A 20,760-nucleotide genomic window follows, 5' to 3' on the forward strand; every position below is an offset into this window, starting at 1 on the left:
AGTACCTGCTTTTCTATTTCGCTATGGCTTTTTCATATTTTACTATAGACAATGTTCTTTGATTAAACACAGAAAGACCATTAATGCTATGCTTCAAATATTTGTGAGTTGACTGACGCTGAAATAGAACTACTCTTGGGTATTGGTCATAATTACTTGGCTCAGGTTTTAGTTGCTGTAGTTCCTAACACCCCAAAAGGGAAGTCCCACCATGGGACTAGGATGGACTTAGGGTGAGTGACAAAGCTGCTACCCCAGCATTGAAATGGGACAGTCTAGAAAGCATAAATTCATGGTCTTGATGCAAGCTGTTACAACTTAAGAGATAGGACCCCCACGTGAAAGGACAAGATGAACTGGCTGGAAGAGACTTAGTCTAGGATTTAAGATAAAAGACTTCCTTGCTCTCAGAGCCCAGATAACTAAGTGTTGGGATCTTTGTCTCTCACTGTGTTTATCCCAACAACTGCAAGTATTGATAACATATACAACTAGAGGTAAATAAAAGCAATGTAGATATCCCTGGGAGACATAGTGTCTCCTTTCTTTAATTGCCCCAAGAGAATTTCCTATGCTCTATCCATGTAAATGATCTGTGTAAATTTCCATATGTAAATGATCAATCACACCTATGCCCTTACCTCAACCCCCCTCAGATATTCTACAGGTATGCTAGCAGCTCATAATGGAAAATGGGCCATTTTCCCCATCAGGCTGCAGTCTCCTGGTCCCATCTCTGTCTCTCTCTGGGGAGGCAAGAGAGGACAGAAGGCAGTTCTGAGCCACTGAACACACATGTGTAATTGTACCCCTGTATATTATTTTGTGAACTGACAACCATGAGTTACACAGGTGCAAGATTGTTCATAACTGGGTTTTAGTCATACAACTTTTCATTACCCATCCTTTCACCATTTTACATTTTTCAACACCAGTGTCCCCAGCTTCCTTTCTGCCAACCTCCCCACCTGCCCCACTCCAAAAACCATTTTAGATAAACTAGAGTTGGTTTAATTTGCAACGAAACCAATTATTCAAGAATTACGGAAAGTCATTTATAAAAATATGTACTCTTGCAAAAATAATTGATCACACACACATAAATTATAACACAGCCCTCTATAAAATTTGTCTCTCCGAATGTCAATGAAATAAAATTTCCCCATACTAAGACATAGATAGTTGGGTGGATCATGAAAGAAAATCCATCCTTTTGCTGAGTGCAGAAAATACACCTGAACTCTCAGGATAAATAAAGACAAAGAGTGAAAGGATGGAAAATAATCATATAAGACAATAGAAGATAGAAAAAAAAGCTGGGATAGCTGCATTTATATAAGATCAAATTCCACTCAATATAAAGAAAGTAATTAGAGACAATGATGAACATTATTTATTGATCAAGGGAACAATAGATAAAAAAAATTCTGTTATCAACATCTACACACCAAATGAAGGCTCAGCAAAGTTCATAAAGCTTCTGCTCATGAACCTATAGAAACACAGACAGAAATACAATAGTAGTGGGAGACTTCAACACACCACTTTTCTCACTAGCAAGTAGACATTATGAAATTGAAACAAACAAACAAACAAAATTTCAAAAGATCAACTGATCTCAAGAGCTGGTGATCACCACTAGTAATATCACCACTAGTAATATTCACAAATAAAGCCCTAGTAAATTGAATCAGTAATGAAAGGGATGATGGCACAACGAATACCTATAATAACTTAAAGGACCATAATAAATTAATTATAAAAATCTTTATACCACAAAACCGGGAAAACCTAGAAAGAATGTATTCTAATAAATTTCCAATGTTGGATCAAGAGAAAGCAGAGCACACGAAAGGCTGATCACAAGGAAATCAAAATAATAATCAAGTCTCTCCTAAAACAAAAGTCCAGGACAAGATGGTTTAATAATGACTTCTTTCAAATCATTATAGGAGACCTACTCCCAATCCTTTCCAAGTTCTTTCCAAAAGCCGAAGAAACAGGTATCCACCCAAATAGTTTCTATGAAGCAAATATTGTCTTGTAATCAAAAGAAGACATAGCTGCCACAAAAGGGGGAATATTATAGATCTTATGTCTGATATAGATTTAAAAACCCTCAAAAATATTACCTAACTGATTCCAACAATACATCAAAAATCACACCAAATCATGCTCTACAACCAGGTAGGATTTATCCCTTGGATACAAGGATGATTTACTACACACAAGTCAACACAATATTTTGTGTCAATACAAGGAAAAGTAAAAATTAGACACTCATAACAATAGATGTAGAGAAAACACTGGACAAGATCCAAAACCCATTCAAAATAAAAATATTCAATAAAGTGAGGGTTGAAAGAACAATCCTCCACATAATTAAGGCCATTTATGATAAGCCCACAACAAACATCATATTCACTGGTGAAAACTCAAAGCCTTCCCTTTAAAACGTGGCACAAAGTTACTATACTTAATACACCAAAAAAAACTGCAAAAAGGCCCTTAGAAATAATATACTTCCATAGTAAAGTGGCAGGATGCAAACTCAATAAATAAAATTCCATGGAATTTATATAAGCAAACAATGAAATTGGAGAGATAGAGAAATGAAAAAACATGATCCCATTCACAATTGCTCTGAAAAATCAAGTACCTGGAAATCATGTTTTTAAAAGGTGAAATAAATACAGAGAAATGCATAAATCACTTCTAAAAGAAATAAATGAAAATGAAAATTTATTTTCATTTTAATCAATTTCATTGATTAACAATTAATCAATCCATTGATTGTTAATGGATTAACAATCCATTGTTAATAGGTTGAAAGTATATAGGACTAATGATGCAAAAATAACAATCCTCCTCAAAACACTATACTAATTCATTGCAGTCACAATAAAAATACTTATTATATGACATATTGCTGTTAAAAATTTTATACTATTAAAATTTATAAAATTTATATTTATCCCTAATAAACAAAGTAATCATAGGGGGAAAGTGATGGGAAATATGAGAAGTTTTTCTTTTCACAAGTTCAAATTATTGTACAAATCTATAGTAATCAAGACAATGTGTTACTGAAATAAAATGACTCATGTAAATAGAATAATATTGAGAGTCTGGAGAAAGATCATCCAGTCAAATGATAGTTAATTTTCCTTAGAAAAATAATGAATATAAAGTGAAAGCCTGCTTAAGAAATAGTGCTGAGGAAGTTGGTCAGTCAAAGAGGTAAAATGAATTTAGATTCCTATCTCATATCAGATACAAAAGTCAACTCAAAGTGGATTAATGACCTGGATCCATAACATATTGAGGAAAACATAGTCAGAGCACTTTATAACATTAACGTTAGAGGCATCTTTAATAATTAACTGATATTGGTGAAGCAAAGATAAACAAATGTGATTAAGCAAACTTAAGAAACTTCTAAACCACAAAAGAAATGATGACCAGAATTAAAAGACACCAAAGGATTAATATACAGTATATATAAGACATTAGTAGAATTGTACAAAAACAACCTCCAACCCCATCAAACAATGGGGAGAAGAAATGAACAGACGCTTCCTCGAAAAAGAAATACAAATGGCCAAAAGGGACATGAAAAAATGCTCCACATCGCTAATCATCAGGGAGATGTGAGGTATCATCTCACACCACAGAGACTGGCACACATTCAAAAGAACAAAAGCAACCAGTGCTGGGATGGATGTGGGGGAAAAGGAACACTCTTTCACTGTTGGTTGGTATGCCAACTGGTTCAGTGTTTCTAGAAAACAATATGGACATTCCCTCAAAAACTAAAAATTGCGATTCCATATGACCCCTTAATACCAAGTCTGGGAGTATATCCAGATATATATCAAAAAAGCACAGTAGAAATGACATCTGCACATATATGCTCATTGTAGCACTGTTCACAATAGCCAGACTCTGGAAACAACCCGAGTGCCGAGAACAGATGACTGGTTAAAGAAACTTTGGTACATCTACACAATGGAATACTATGCAGCAGTTAGGAGAGATGAAGTCATGAAATTTGTTTACACATGGGTGGTCATGAAGAGTATTATGCTAAGTGAAATGAGTCAGAAATAAAGGGATATACATAGAAGGACTGCACTCATTTGTGGAACATCACTATATCACTGTCATCGTCATCCTGTTGTTCATCGATTTGCTTGAGTGGGTGCCAGTAAAGTCTCCATTTGTGCCTTTATTTTTTTTTTTAATTTTTATTAAATCACCATGTGGAAAGTTACAAAGTTCTCAGGTTTATATGTGAGTTATACAATATTCAAACACCCATCCCTTCACCAGTGCCCAAATTCCACCACCAGAAACCCCAGTTTACCCCCCGCCCCCACCCCCTACCCCCTACTGTATAACTAATGAATTTCACTTCATTTTTTCTTTACCTTGATTACATTCCATAATTCAACACAAAACTCACTATAGTTGACATAACTCTCTCTCTCTTTTTTTTTCTCTTTTTCCTTTTCCATTTTTTTTTTTTAATTTTTCCCCCTCATCCCCCTTCCTGCGCCTCATAGTATGGTGTACTCCACGCCACGTTGGCCAGCGTGGGGCTTTTGCTTAGCTCATAGTCCAGAGGTGGCTGTTACATTAAGAACCTTCAATATTTCAACAAAAACTTACTGTTATTATTTGGAGTTTCCCCCCCAAGTCTGACCTGTTCAAATGGAACCCTTTCACATTGATGACAATTATAAATGTTAAGTCGCGCGGACGCTGCCGCGTCCGCGCGGTTTTGGATTTCTGTATAAAGTCCTGGGAAAATTCTGCCAGAAACCAATTCCTAAAGCTGTCTCTGGTTCCCGCTTGTTCCACATCCACCGGCTCTGCAGGGGCATGGGCGCCCGGGCCGAAAACCCGGCCGGCCGGAGCCGAGCACGGGCCCGACTAGGGCTGGCCCTGTATCCTGCGGCTGTTTCAAGTTCAAAGCACACATTTTTTTTTTTTTTTTCCGCGCCACCAAGTTCGTACCTTCTCAACGGACCCACAAAATGTCGGACACCACGCCTTCTCCCGGAGGGGAGAGAGACCAAGAAGGAAGGTTCTTTCCTCCGTTAGCCGGCGTGGGGCAAAGGCTTAATTCACAGTCTCCATACATGGGTGCAGGCACTTGCTGGAACCCCAATTCCTAAAGCTGTCTCTGGTTCCCGCTTGTTCCACATCCACCGGCTCTGCAGGGGCATGGGCGCCCGGGCCGAAAACCCGGCCGGCCGGAGCCGAGCACGGGCCCGACTAGGCCATTTGTGCCTTTAGCATGCTAGTGTAGACCAATGGCATATTGGGGCCTCTTTCAGGGTCAGGGGAATGAGGAACATAGTTGTTACTGTTTTTGGCAAATGGAGTATGCCACAGGTGGAACATAAAATAACATTATATGAGAAGGACACCCAAGAACAGTAGACACAAGGGCCAGGAATATTTCCCCATAATTGGAAGCTTGTCTCATGAACTTGGGGATAAGGCATCTGGAATAAAGAAGGGATCACTAAGTCAGTGATAGTTGGAGGAATTGTTTGGGATGAGAGATGTGTGCTGAAAGTAGATAAAGGACCAAACATGATAACCTCTCAGTATCTGTATTGCAGACCATTATGCCCAAAAGTAGAGAAAGTATGGGAGAAATTGTCTGCCATGGAGACAGGGGGAAGCTTGGAAATGGGGGGTATACTGGGGACATTGGTGGTGGAGAATGTGCACTGGTGGAGGGATGGGTGTTTGATCATTTTATGATTGAAACTCAAACATGAAAGCTTGTAACTATCTCACAGTGGTTTAATGGGACTAGGAAAGAACATTTTACACCACCTGACAAAGATATATGTATACATATATACTATATATACACATATGAATCCCTAATATTTAACACCTATAGATATATAGATACATAAATATATAGATACATAAATATATTTAATAAATATACATATATAAAGACATACATCTTTATATATTTAACATATATAAATACTTGTAAAACATAATAAGAAAAAATCAAACATAGTATGAGTGCTTAAATTATACTCGCTATGCTATCGCTCCAACCATGAAATATAAATGTGATGGTGTAACAGATATTTACATATTACTGGCCAGCAAACTAACATGCAAAAATAATTTTAACTTAGAAAATTTCAACGGCAGAATTATATCTGGGATATATAGTTATAGATGTATTTATCTACTCTAATAGATTATAGCAACAAGCAACATACAAGTAAAGTTGCTACTAAGAAGAAATAGGTTCAGATTTGCAGTAGCTTAAAGTTCTTCATGAAATTTTAATCTTGAAAAACAAATGAAATAATTAACATCTTATTATTCTCAAAATAAGATGAAGACTTTGAGAGCACTCAGACTTCTATGGACTTACCAATTCCAAAAAAGGGTTGAAAATCACAGAGAAGTCATGTATATAAATTTACTGTACTTACAAATTATCATCAAGTCTCTTCAGGGTTTCCACAACTAATGAATGAACGCTGTCCAAGGAACAGGATCCAAAGCACTTTAGAGATGAGATATATTTAATTTTTATAACCCAGTCATTATGTAGTTTCCTTTTAACACTGTGAATTAAAATGAGAAAGAGAGGTTATTTATTTAAATGCACAAATATAACATGTTGAGAATTTATCCCATATTTTCACATTTACTTTAACCAGACCAACACACTGAGCTGGCTAGAGCCAGAATGTGTAATACCACCCTATGCTTTATATGATTTAACTGTTTAATTTTTCAATAGCATGGCATATTTTAAGTGAAAAACTGAAATCTACATAAAGTGTTGTGCTATAGATTCAGGTTAAAGGAACAATCTATTAGAATCTCAACCTAATAATGGCACTATTTTGCTTACTTTACTGAAGAAAGTTAAGATTATTCAAGAAGGACATTTCACAATGTTTTCTGAATTTTATATGAATAAGTACATTTTTAGTGCTTTCAAATTTTAATAACTGGAAAATCTTTAATCTCTGGTGATGTTATAATTAAATTATTTTTCATATTCTATATCCTATGTTTTTAGTGAGAGTTTGAAATTAGAGGCCAAAATTTCTGCCATGAACTTCATATATAACCTAAGTCACTTCCATGGTGTCATCTTTATTCATGTTTTATCATATACTATTGTCTTCATTGCATATTTATTGAACACTTACTATATCCACATACTAAGGACATAAAGATGATTAGGGTAAAATTCTTCACCTCAAATTGCTTAGAATTTTCTTGAATACATTGGGGTCTGGCACATTGCTTTCACTATATAAATATTTGAAATATATGCCTATATTAAAATCAAGCAGACTATCCACATAATACACTTACCTTTTAAAGCTTTTTGAGTCTAAAATCTGGTTTTGTGATCTCTTTTTTGATTTTGCCTGTTTTAGTCCAAAGTCATCGCTATTTACAGTGTACTTGCTTACAAAACCACCATCATCCCCTAAAAGTATATCATCTTGGCACAACTGGTCAGTCACAGGTACAGCACAAACAGAGAGAAGGCAGTGATCCATAGGCTTTATGACAAAATAGTTTTCCTATTTTGAAACAAAAATAAACTATCACTTTGTTGTGATTATATAAATATTTAATTAGTATCAAATGTTATCATTATTAATTGATAAGTTTTACTAATTTCTGACATTTCTTAATTTAAGCACTCATACTATGTTAAAGAATGTTGAAAAAAATAAACCAAAAAATTTTCCCAAGATATTATCAGGTGAAATGTAATGGCATTCAAGTTTATCCCTAAATATTTAGCATTTGTCAAGCTGACTTTGTACTACTGTATTGGATTTATTTAGCTCTATGTTTATTGAAATACTATCACATAATCCAATGTTGAAGGTAGCACTGTAGCACTGTCATCCCGTTGTTCACTGATTTGCTTGAGTGGGCACAAATAACGTCCCCATTGTGAGACTTGTCGTTACTGTTTTTGGCATATTGAATACGCCACAGGTAGCTTGCCAGGAGTTGCCGTGTGAGTGGGATACTCTCAGTAGCTTGCTGGGACAGAGGAATTGAACCTGGGTTGGCCGAGTGCAAGGCCTTACAGCTGTGCTATCGCTCCAGCCCAATATTGAAGGTTGAATAATATTTATTATAATCACATAATATTAATTTTTATTTGATTGTAATTTAAGCAGTTAAAATATTGTTAAAGTTTATGGTCTTGATATATGAAATAACTTCATCTCACTATCAACAAAGTGCACACAATCTTTTACCACTGTCCCTACGACTCTTCTAACTTGGTAAAGAAGACTATTGAAACAAACATTTTAATTTATTTTTTATAATGAGTGAGGTGAGTCTTTGTATAGACTCTCTCAATTACTCAATAATTATCTATTAACTACCTATGATATGTCATAAATTATTTTAGGTATAGACCATAAATTAATGAACAAGATGGAGGCGACAAATCTCTGACTCAGTGAACTACCACGGAAAAAGAGAAATGAATAAAATATCTTTTCAAATAATGTAGAATATACTAAACTAAATAAACTGTGAAAACTGTGATGAAATTAGTGAAGAGGTCACTTTGGACACTGTGGTCAGGAAAAGTGATCTGTGTTCTAGGACTTGAACTGATTAAGGAGGATTCAGGGGAGATAGAGGAAGGGGAAATTAATGTCAAGTGGACAGAGAGGGAAACGACTGTACAACCTTTTCAGATGAAACAGAAGATTGGAGAGCGTTCACATGCAAGGATATTCTTTATTTTATTTTATTTTTTTATTTTTTATTTATTTTTAATTTTTTTAAATTTTATTTTATTGAATCACCGTGACAAAAGTTACAAAGCTTTCAGGTTTAAGTCTCAGTCATATAATGATCAAACCCCCATCCCTTCACCAGTGCCCCTGCTCCCCCACCAAGAACCCCAATATACCCCCCTCCCACCACCCCCCGCACCTGAGTGGCCAATGATCTTCACTTTATTCTCTCTATACTTTGGATACATTCAATATTTCAACAGAGAACTGATTATTATTATTTGCAATTTTCCCACAACAATCAAACCTGCTGAAAAGGCTTCATTTGATAGTTTGTTTTCCACTGCTGAGAATGAAGATTATAGGAGCTCATGCAGCTGCTGTTGCGGCTGCATGGTTTTGGATTTCTGTTATTTTAGCTCAGCTCACAGTCTAGATGCATTTCTATAAGTCTCTGGGTGCCAAAATGGGCTAGTAGACCTCCTGAATCATAATCTTTAAGGAGCAGAGGGGCCCGGCCGTGTCGTGCGCAGCTGCTCCGGATCTCATCTGAGCCAAGGGCGTGCCGGTAACATCTCCATCCCATGATCTCTTGCGCTCCACATCACAACAAGCAAGTACCTCTGGGTTGTGAGTCTTAGAAGATGGCGGATGCCACATGGGCGCTGCTGCTCCAGTTGCCGCTGTCATCCCCATAGAAAGAAAGCATTGGGAGAGAGAATCCTTCCCCCCTCCCCGGGCGGCTTGTAGTCATAGCTCGGCTCACAGTCTAGATGCATTTCTGTAAGTCTCTGGGCGCCAAAATGAGTTAGTAGACCTCCTGGATCATAGTCTTTAAGGAGCAGAGGGGCCGGTCGTGTCATGCGCGGCTGCTCCGAATCTCACCTGGGCCGAGGGCAGCAAGGATATTGTTTATTTAGAGGTAAGTAAGGGTGTGATTGGAATTTACTTTTTCCTTTCTTTTAAATTTTTTTTTAGTAAAGAGCCTTAGTTGACAAAGTAACTGATAGTTCAGTTTTAGGCATACAATAATTCAACACCAATCCCTCCAACAGTCTCAACTTCTTTCTGGGTCGGCCACATGCAAGGCAAACACCCTACCTGCTGGGCTATTGCTCCAGCCCCTGATTTAAAATATTTATGAAAATGGACTAGAGCAATAGCATAGTGGGTAGGGTATTTGTCTTGCATGTGGCCATCCCAGGTTTGTTTGATTCCTCCGTCCCTCTTGGAGAACCTAGCAAGCTACTGAGAGTATCTTGCCTGCATGGCAGAGCCTGGCAAGCTACTCATGGCGTATTTGATATGCCAAAAACAGTAAAAAATCTCACAGTGGAGACATTACTGGTGCCCACTCAAGCAAATCGATGAACAATGGGATGGCAGAGCTACAGTGCATGTTAATATGTAAGGAAGAAAAAGAAGAGGAGGAAGAAGAAGAGGAGAAGGAGGAGGAGGAAGAAGAAGAAGAAGAAGAAGAAGAAGAAGAAGAAGAAGAAGAAGAGAGAATGAAGAAGGAGGAGGAGGAGGAGGAGGAGAGGAGGAGAGAGAAGAAGGAGGAGGGAGAGGAGGAAGAGGAGGAGGAGGAGGAAGAGGAGGAGGAGGAGAAGAGGAGGAGGAGGAGGAGGAGGAGAAGAAGAAGGAGGAGAGGAGGAGGAGGAGGAAGAGAGAGGAGGAGGAGGAGGAAGAGGAGGAGGAGGAGAAAGAGGAGGAGGAGAAGGAGGAGGAGGAGAAGAAAGGAGAAGAAGAAGAAGAAGAAGAAGAAGAAGAAAGAAGAAGAAGAAGAAGAAGAAGGAAGGAGGAGGAGGAGGAGGAGGAGGAGGAGAAGGAGGAGGAGGAGGAGGAGGAGGAGGAGGAAGAGGAGGAGGAGTAGAAGGAGGAGGAGGAGAAGGAGGAGGAGGAGAAGGGGGAGGAGGAGAAGAAGGAGAAGAAGAAGAAGAAGAAGAAGAAGAAGGAAGAAGAAGAAAAGAAGAAGAAGAAGAAGAAGAAGAAGAAGAAGAAGAAGAAGAAGAAGAAGAAGAAGAAGAAGAAGAAGAAGAGGAGGAGGAGGAGGAGGAGGAGAAGGAGGAGGAGGAGGAGGAGAAGAAGAAGAAGAAGAAGAAAGAAGAAATGAAAGAAGAAGAAGAAGAAGAAGAAGAAGAAAAGAAGAAGAAGAAGAGAAGAAGAAGAAGAAGAAGAGGAGGAGGAGGGAGGAGGAGGAGGAGGAGGAGGAGGAGGAGGATGAGGAGAGGGAGGAGGAGGAGAAGGAAGGAGGAAGGAGAAGAAGGAGAAGAAGGAGAAGAAGGAGGACGAGGAACAAAAAGAAAAGAAGGTAAGGAGGAGAAGGATGAAGAAGTGCAAGGAGGAGAAGAAAGAGAAGGAGGAGGAGGAAGAGGAGGAGAAGGAGAAGAAAGAGAAGGAAAGGGAAAGGAGAAGAAGGAGAAGAAAAAGGAGAAGAAAGAAGCACCATCATGTGTAGAAGGCTTCCATCGAGTCTGTTGATCAAGAACTCAGCTACAGAGTAAGAGGCTGAGAAGGTAGAAGTGATGAAATTGCTGCCTTGATGTGTCAGGTACACTGACCTGAATGACTGTTTTTATTTGTTTGAACTTTGGACAGGGCGTTCTTTTATTTGTTTGTTTTTAGGCTGTTACCAAGCTGTTCTCAGGGTTTACTCCTGACTGTATACTCAAGGATCACTGATGGCAGTGACTGAGCCACTGTGGTATCTCTCAGGCCCTAGTCAGGGAGATCTAAACTCAGCTTGAATGCCATTCCCACTTATAACACTTTTTCAGATATATGGAACTGCAACTACCCAAGTCGTTGTTGCCTCACTGTATTTAGAAAGTCTTGCCAGAAGTAATTTCCCACTGAAGCTGAGACAAGGGCAGGGCAGCTGAGAGCTGTTTGTTCAGGCTATGGCAAACTCTAGGAAGTTAAAGCCAGAGACAGGCAATCCAAAAGCCCATGGAGGTGCAGAGAGGGTAAGCCCATATACTTTCCTCTTCAAGTATGACTTATTAAGCTCTCTAAGCCTTCCTTACTGCTCTAGAGAAGTTGGCAGAGAAGAAGGCAGAGGGAAGGCACTCGCTGAGTCAGTGAGTGTCCCTCCTCCTGGCCAACCCTCAGAACTCTCTGAGGGAATTCTATTGATCACATCTCTGGAGAAAACCATAGAACCAGAAGCCAGGAAGCCTCCATTCCAGAAAAATCACCATAATGAACCCAATTCCAATGTGTTTCTAGCAAGTTATTCCTTCTACCAGGGAGTCTATGCATTAGCAAACTGGGTTGGTATGGCTCAAAGAATGCGGGAACTCCTAGGAACCTTAGGAACCTTAGAATCATCTATGATCCAGAGGTGGGTTGGTTTGTCCTCCAACCTCATCCATTATCTGATTTCAATCATTATAACTCTGTCTATGCTGGAATCAGCCAGATAAAAGAGAGTCTAGATTAGATGATTGCAATCAGACCTAGCTGATTGCAAACCTCTAAGGATCATTCCCTGGTGCTGGGTTCCTAGTTGGAGGAAAGTGGAGCTCCATGACTCCTGAAGTTCTTCCTGATATTGGATTCCAGTGCTCAAACATTGTTCTGCACAGAATTGTGTCTTGGACGTCCCTGTTCTTTTTTGGTATATTATCAGTTTTCCTGTAGCTACTCGGCTCCACTAGTTTTCAGTTCTCTTCAGAGTTAGTTGTTCCATTATGACAGGATGGAGGGATATGTGGCGATATGCAATAATTTTGTACATAAACACCACAAACTTGAACATCATTGTAATCTACTACCTAAACTATAACAAAAATCAAAAATGAAATTAAATAAACAAATGAACAAAAGAATACACAGTTAGCTGTTCCAATCGAGATGCAGTTCTGCTGCTTATGGGGATGAAATAATTCCTGGTTCCAACTAGTTCACTGTCATGACCTAATTCAAAATCAATATAGAAAACTCTTCAGAAGATTTCTTGGACCAAGAATCTCCAGAAACTTTCCCTGATTATCGAAGCCTTACTTTTCTCAGGATGATTCTAACAGTCGACTGAGTTCAGCTTCTGTCAAGGACTTTGGTAGGTCCTTACTTTGGGGTAAAGGACTACTGAGGAAGAATAGCACTAAGATTTCTTTTCTCGCTGACTCCTCTTACTGCATGCACTGCTCACTCTACCCAATCCCAGATACCTGCCTAGGACCTCAGAGCACTGATGTCATTGGTTTTTTGATGTGGTCATCTGAAACTTTTTTGATGATCCCTGTGCTGCACCCTGATGCCCCTTTATGCCCCATGATGCCCACTTAGCTGTGGCTCTTCCTGCTGTAATTTTTCCTCTTCACTATAGTATTTACTCTGCCGTTATATATTATTTTTATTCCTCAAGATTGAATTTTGTTTGAGCACAGGGAACATGTTTATAACTTTTATGTGTCTGCAAAAATTCAGTAAATTTTGTGAAGTGATTAAGTGATTTTATTAAGGGAGCTAAATTAGATAGAAAGTCCTTTAATTTGACAATGAGAAGAAAAACCAATAATATTATACTTAGATTCAGTATAAAGAATAGATGTTATCTTTTTCTCAATCAAAACCAAATTAAGCATTCACTAAATAGGGGCTGGAGAGATAGCACAGCGGGTATTGGTTTGCCTTGCACACAGCTGACCTGGGTTCGATTCACAGCATCCCATATGGTCCCCTGAGCACCACCAGGAGTAATTCCTGAGTGTAGAGCCAGGAGTAACCCCTGCGCATAATCACCAGGTGTGACCAAAAAACCAAAAAAAAAAATTAAATAAATAAAAGAACATCTTCTTTTAATTATAGAATTATTTTATAATTCTAAGAATATAAGAATATTGTTCTCAAGAATATAAGAATACTTACACTGAACTTGATTATTTGTTTAATCCTCTTAGTTTATGTATGTATATATGTATACATATATGTATATATGTATAAGTGTTCAACAAAGTGGATCGCTTCTATTGTACCAGCACAAAAAAATTATCTTATTTTTTTAGATATTTCTCTTGATATTAGTACCTGATTGCCCCCTTGAGCTTTATAATCCCAGACAATAATGGTCCTTTCTGTAACAGCAACAACGCGTTTTAGCTGTGAGAGGTAATCACATCCTGTAATCCAGGAGGTATCCTGATAGATAATGCATAAAATTAGGGAAAGAGTTAACATGTGTATTGCTGTATCACATGGAAATGGTTACTAAAGAATAGGTCAATTTCATTAAACACCAATCCCCCACTTTTTATTTGCAGAGGAACCTAGGAATGCCTCTTCTTTGATGTCTTGAGGACAAGCTTTTCTCTTTTACCCTTAAACGGTCATCCTAAGCATCACAAACTGGCAAATAAAGCAACCAATGTCTGGTAGAACTCTTTGAAATCTGTTTACACTTCCAGGAGAACACTTACTTACATGCACACAGAGGAATTCAATTTAAGGCGTTGGTCAAGTTCTTTAAGTCTGTATCTTTTGCATAATTCTTCTTTTTTTTTTAATCTAGAAAACCTCAGTGATTATCTTTTTAATGATCCCACTAAAGGCATGTTATCTAGGACCATAATATTAGCAACACACTTCTGAACAAGAAGAGCAACATTCACAAGGACTGTGCCGGAGACTGCTACATGTGTACAAAGCCATAAGGAATTGGAGTCACTGTTTTTATTTTAAGAAATAAATCCTCAATAGAATAGAGAAAAAATGAACAAGTTTCTATTGGTGGTCCAGTGCCCCGCACTGCATTTCAATGCAGTCAGTAGAGGCAAACAGGTCCTAAAATATCATGTTTTAAATTACTCTTCAAGTAATAGTATGACTTCGGTAGATGACAAAATTAGGCCTTAATTTTATGTTGTTTTCAAGTTTAAAATAAAAGTTAACATTATTTGTTAGCTGTTTCCATGTTCTCACAACTTGGACTATGTCCATATTTTTTTTTCTTCAATTGGGGAAAATTAAAACACAAAACATAGGAAAAGCTTTTAAAATAGTAACTTTAGAGTAATGATCAGTTTATCAGCAGTTCTCTGTAAGTAATTTAATTCCAGAGAGCAAGCAATGGATTCTCTTTGCTCTTACTCAAGGGTAAGTCTTGATCCCTCCCAAATAACATTAGGTTGTAATCTATAAAGACATCATATTCTCGAAGTATTTTAAAGTTATTCACTGACAGATTAGTTATGGAGGAACCATGATCAAACCCTTAAGTATGACTAAATTGAGAATATTTTAAGTGTACTTACTGTGACACTGGTGCTGGCCAGAACTCTCATCTATAAACAAAGAGAATAAATGAAGGCTCTTTGACACTACTGTTAAAAATAAGAAAGTCATAGAGATATAACAGGGGAAAGCACTTACTTGGCTTCCATATAGCCAATAATAGTTCAATCCTCAGGACCACATCTAGTCTCCTGAGCAACACCAGGAATGACCCACAAGCACAGGACCAGTAGTAAATGCTGAGCACTACTGAATGTGGTCCTGAACACACTCCCACCCCATTTACCTTCAGCTCCTTTATTTCTCACCAAAAAGTATGACTTTAAAATAGTATATCTCCCCAATTTAATCTCACTTACAACTTGCAGGAGTCTTTTTATGATTTTCCCTATGTGTTAAACAATTCACTTTGAAATTAGACTAAGTTATTGCTTTGGTCAAGGTTATATTTCTCTTGCTGCTATTTTCTTTAAGTCATACTTTACCAATGATTTTGTATTTTGCCCTTTTAATTTGCAAACTGACTCATATCCTTTATTTAATTAAACATTAATGTCATATATGAAAATGCAAAATAAATGCAAGAATAGTTAATAGTTAAAAGAATGCTAAATAGATCAATATGTAATTGGATTGATAGAGAAAAAAAAACTTTCATTTGAAAATTATCTCTAAAGTTAATGACAGATCTAACACTCTCTAGTGAATATCATACCCTGGTACCATGCTAGTTAAGAATCACTGATTCAGACCATGCAGGTTATTTTGGGGACCTATTATTCTTTGGTTTATGACAAAGTCACTTAGCTTCTGACAAACTCACTTAATTTGTGGCTGACATCTCATGGTTCACCATGGGTACTCCAAGCAATAATATCAAATGTAAGTACTAACATTTCAAAAATTGCTTCAGGTTTCAGCAATTTCTTTATTTTAGAAATATTTATTTTTAATAACTCCTTTTATAATTGTTTGAAATGTGGTCTGTGTTTTTGGTTTTTCTGCATATGACTCGTATGCAATAATTCATTAAAAAAACAACAAAACAAAGAAATTTATATTAAGAGGGAAGATGGGGTTGGGAAAGAAATAATTCAAGGTTTCAAAGTACCTGGTTATTGAACACTGTTATTAATCCTTTATGAGAAGCTGTTATTAATAAGTCTAGCTGAGGAACCTTGACAATGGACTTAATAACATCTCGTCTTCTACTTCCTGTGAATGGCATAATGTTTATTTTAACTTCCAGCAGTAAATTTCTTTTTAAAAATAAAAAGTAAAAGGGGGCCAGAATGATAGTACAGCAGGAAGTGCATTTGCCTTGCATGAGACCAACCCTGGTTCAATTTTCAGCACCCCACCAGGTCCCCCTAATCCTTCTAGAAAAGATCCCTGAGCACACAGTTAGGAGTAAGGCCTGAGCACCACTGGGTGTGGTGGAAAAAAAACAAAACACCCAAACCTTGACTTTAGATCTCTTTCTCCCACCTATTGTTGCCTCTCTGGCCTCAACTTTTGCCATCCCTACAACATTCATACACCTACTTATTCTATTTGGAATATATGTTTGTTCTCACAGGTCCAGGTTTTTGATTACCTTCTCAGTGCTCTTTTCCTACTTAAAAAATAACAATACGATGCATCATCTCCAAACGAAATTATTATTTGCCACACTGCAGCTTTATATTTTTTCTACTTTGCTGCTTTTTCACAGTTTTCTCTGTGACACACACTAACCTGACACACACTGTGGTTATGTGTACTTACATGTTCTTAATATACATTGTACTTACAAATACTTTTGTTTTCTTTCCCTTTCATTATAAATTTTATCAGGTCACAGATATTATTATTCACTATTTTGTCTTCAGTATTTAGAATGGTGCTGACCCTCATATTAGATCTTATTTTTTTAGTAAATAACTAAGCTACACAATCCAATTCTTGCCTGAAAAGACGATCTGAGTGTTCTAACATGATGCCAGCAACATCTTTTCCACTTTACTGATCCCTCCTCAACTCAGAGTCAGAAGTGGAGATGAGCCACTTCTTTCCTTTCTTTAATAATAGTTCCAATGCCCAGAGATTGACCTCTGGTGAGATTGATAGTTGGGAGGATAGTGATGGCATTGGTTTAAAAAAAAAGCATGAAATAAATTTAGGTGGTTTTTAAATGAATGTCTAACACAGACTACATTTCAGTATGGGGGTGAAGTCTGGAAAAAGGGCCAATTCTAAGATTACTCCTCTTTCATAGAGTAATCCCTCTTTGAAGAGTAAGTAAACTATTAATAATTGTAATTCATGGTGATTCAATTAAAATAAAATTTTAAAACAAAAATACTAATTTCTAAGAGAAATCAAAACTTTACCTGGAATTACAATTTGTTGTTTTTTAGAAATAAAAAAAACAGAATTTTCTTCATCCATTTGAGTAGCAAAATAATCATCACCAGAGGAATAGTATCCAAAGATCTAAAATCCCAAAGAACACATATAAAGTCTTATAATTAGCTATAAAGTAACAATACTGATTGGGTGGACTATCAAGTGCAACTTGTATTATCAGTAAATATGTAGCAAATGTCCAGGGTTTCTCATATTGAAGAAGACTGTTCAACTTACTCAATACAACACATACATGCTTATTTTTATTAGTTGTAGACTTAACTATCATTGGACAGAATAGTTTGAGAAGACCTCATGGAAGAACAGAAAAAGTCAAAAATTAGATCTGGCCAGAGATATAGTACAACAGAGAAGGAACTTGTCTTGCAGGCAGCTGACCAGATTCAATCCTCCATGTATTCCCCCATGCCCCAGGAATGATCCCTAAGCATAGAAGTGATGTCTGATCACAAAGCACAAAGTCATAAGCACCATCAGTTGTGACCCAAAAGAAAAAAATCATAAGCTATATCAAGATAACAATGAGTAATGTGAAAATTAGGTTCTTTGGGGGATAGTAAGTCATTTTACTTGGGGATGAAGCACAGTATATAAAATGGTAAGCCTCTACTACGGTAAAGTATGAAACTGATGATGAAACTGATCTGTGGGATCTCACCATGAAAGAAGTATAAGACTTCCCCAGTCAATGAAACAAGGAAATTCAGCCCTTGCACTTCCTAACCTAGCAGATCCCTGCCACTTTTGCTTCCTTCCTTATACATTTAGGATAAGGTCTATCACCTCAGTCATGCATTTCTATAACCTCCACACACATTTACCAAATGAATACAGCTGCCCAATCATGAGCTTTCATGGCTTCCCACAGAGTAAATCACAGAGTACCACCATGGATGGAACTGCTATTCATTCATGAACTCCAGCCTCCACAGTCTTCAGTCCCATCTGGCCATCATCTCATAATTCCTGGGTAATGTGTTTTTTCTTTACCAGACTAATCCTTCTGCGTCTTCTCTGCATCACATTCCATTTTCTTGTTTTGATATTGGAATTCTAAGATATTGGAAGATATCCTCCAATATCTTCCCCCTCTACCTCACTTTTATGATTTCCCTTTTGGTATATTCAAATATCCCCCACATTAAAAATAAAAATACAAACTTTTCAAAGTCAATTCTACTTAAAAATCCTTAGTCCTTTTTCTTGTTTTTTATCATTTCTAGCTTACTTCTGCAAATATTGCATCTCTCAATGGAAAAATAATTCCACATAAATACCTAAAACAATTCTTGGGGGAGAAAAAGACGGGAGGCATCTTTTTTTTTACTACAAAGTGGTAATAATTAAAACAGCATGGCAATGGAACAAAGATAAATCTTCAGACCAATAGAATAGGGTTGAATATCCTTATATACACCCTCAAGTATATGATCATCTAATCTTTGATAAGGGAGCAAGAAATATAAAGTGGAGCAAGGAAAGGCTCTTTAACAATGGTACTGGCAAAACAGGACAGCTACATGCAAAAAATAGGCTCAGATTTCTACCTAACATCATACACAGAAGTCAGATCAAAATAGAGTAAAGACCTCAACATCAGACCTGAATACATAAGGTACATTGAAGGAAAGACCAGCAAAACCCTTCACAATACTGAAGCTGAAGGCATGTTCAAAATTGAAACACCACTGACTAAACAAGTGGAAACAAAGATAAACAAATGGGACTATCTTAAACTAAGAAGCTTCTGCACCTCAAAAGAAACAGTGAGTGACCAGGTTTCAAAGACAGCCTACAGAATTAGAAAGGGCATTCACCCAATACCCTTCTGATAAGGGATATGAAAGACATACAAGACACTGGTTGAACTCTACAAAAAAAAATCAATCCCATCAGAAAATGGGGAGATGAAATGAAAAGAAACTTTCTCAAAGAAGAAATTCAAATAGCCAAAAGTCACATTAAAAATGCTTTTCATCACCAATCTTTAGGGAAATGTAGACCAAAACAACAATGAGATATCATCTCACACCAGAGACTGGCACACATCCAAAAGAACAAAAGCAACCAGTGTGGCATTGATATGGTGAGAAAGGGACTCTTCTTCACTGTTGGTGGGAATGCCTACTGGTCCAGCCTTTTTAGAAAAAAATATGGACATTTCTCAAAAAACTAGAAATTGAGCTCCCATTTGACTCAACAATACAACTTCCTGGAATATAACTTAGGGACCCAAAAACACACAGCAGAAACACTATTTGCACTCTGATGTTCGGGAAAACTGAAGTTATGAAATTTGTGTATAAATGGATGGACATGGAGAGTATCCTGCTGAGTGAAAAGAGTCAGAAGGAGAGAGACAGATATACAATGACTGAATTCATTTGTTACATATAAAATATATATAGTAGAAGAAAAATATCCATGGCCAGAGAAAACAGGAGTTAGGAGAACCGGTCAATGGTTAGAACTTAACTACAAGCGTGTGGGGGGCTGAGGATAGCTAAGAGAGAGAAGAGACCACTATGACAATAACAGCTGGGAATGATCATGCTGGACAAGGTTAAAAGTAGGTAAGGGATACTCTTGATAACCTTTCAGTATCAATATTGCAGACCACAGTGCCCAAACAGGAAGAAAGAGAGAGAGAGAGAGAGAGAGAGAGAGAGAGACAGAGACAGAGACAGAGACAGAGACAGAGACAGAGAGACAGAGACAGAGACAGAGACAGAGAGACAGGGAGAGACAGAGAGACAGAGAAACAGAGAGAAAGAGAGGAAAAGCACCTGCCATAGAGGCAGGCAGGGTGTATATGGTGGCAGGGTAATGCTAGAAAACCTGGGGACACTGGTGCTGGGAAATTGGGAAATGTACACTGGTGGAGGAATGAGTGTTAGAACACTGTGTAACTGAAATCCAATAATGAACAGCTTCTTTGTAATGGTCTATCTCACAGTGATTCAATAAAATTTTTTAATAAATACAACTGGATAAAAAAACTATGGTACACCTACACAATGGAATACTGTTTCTGTTAAGAAAAGTGAAGTTATGAAATTTGTTTATAAATGAATGGACACGTAATTCACAGTGAGTGAAATGAGTGAGAAGGAGAGGGACAGATATAGATTGACTGCATTCATTTGTTGAATATAAAAAAATTATGAAACTCATATCCAAGGCCAGGAAAAACAAGAACCAGGAGGTCTGGTCAATAGTTGGAAGCTTGTCATGATTATGTGAGGGATGAAGGGAAGTTAGGATAGAAAAGGGACAGGTATGTCAATAATAGCTGGAAATAATTACTTTGGACAGGAACTGAGTGTTG

The 20,760-nt window shown here is 37.4% G+C and overlaps 1 protein-coding gene across 1 annotated transcript in view; it reads right to left on the reverse strand.

Annotated features, from left to right (window-relative positions):
• The window catches only part of WDR64 (WD repeat domain 64), a 144,439-nt gene that overhangs the window by 115,136 nt on the left and 8,543 nt on the right, over positions 1 to 20,760 (reverse strand). The window contains exons 4-9 of the mRNA XM_055117874.1: positions 17,396 to 17,498; positions 16,135 to 16,238; positions 15,044 to 15,073; positions 13,821 to 13,931; positions 7,384 to 7,598; positions 6,483 to 6,617 (exon numbers count right to left, since the gene is read on the reverse strand). Coding sequence (XP_054973849.1) covers positions 6,483 to 6,617; positions 7,384 to 7,598; positions 13,821 to 13,931; positions 15,044 to 15,073; positions 16,135 to 16,238; positions 17,396 to 17,498 — 698 coding nt within the window. The remainder of the gene's footprint in view (positions 1 to 6,482; positions 6,618 to 7,383; positions 7,599 to 13,820; positions 13,932 to 15,043; positions 15,074 to 16,134; positions 16,239 to 17,395; positions 17,499 to 20,760) is intronic.

Source organism: Sorex araneus, chromosome 9 (genome assembly GCF_027595985.1).
Source record: "Sorex araneus isolate mSorAra2 chromosome 9, mSorAra2.pri, whole genome shotgun sequence".
NCBI lineage: Eukaryota > Metazoa > Chordata > Mammalia > Eulipotyphla > Soricidae > Sorex > Sorex araneus.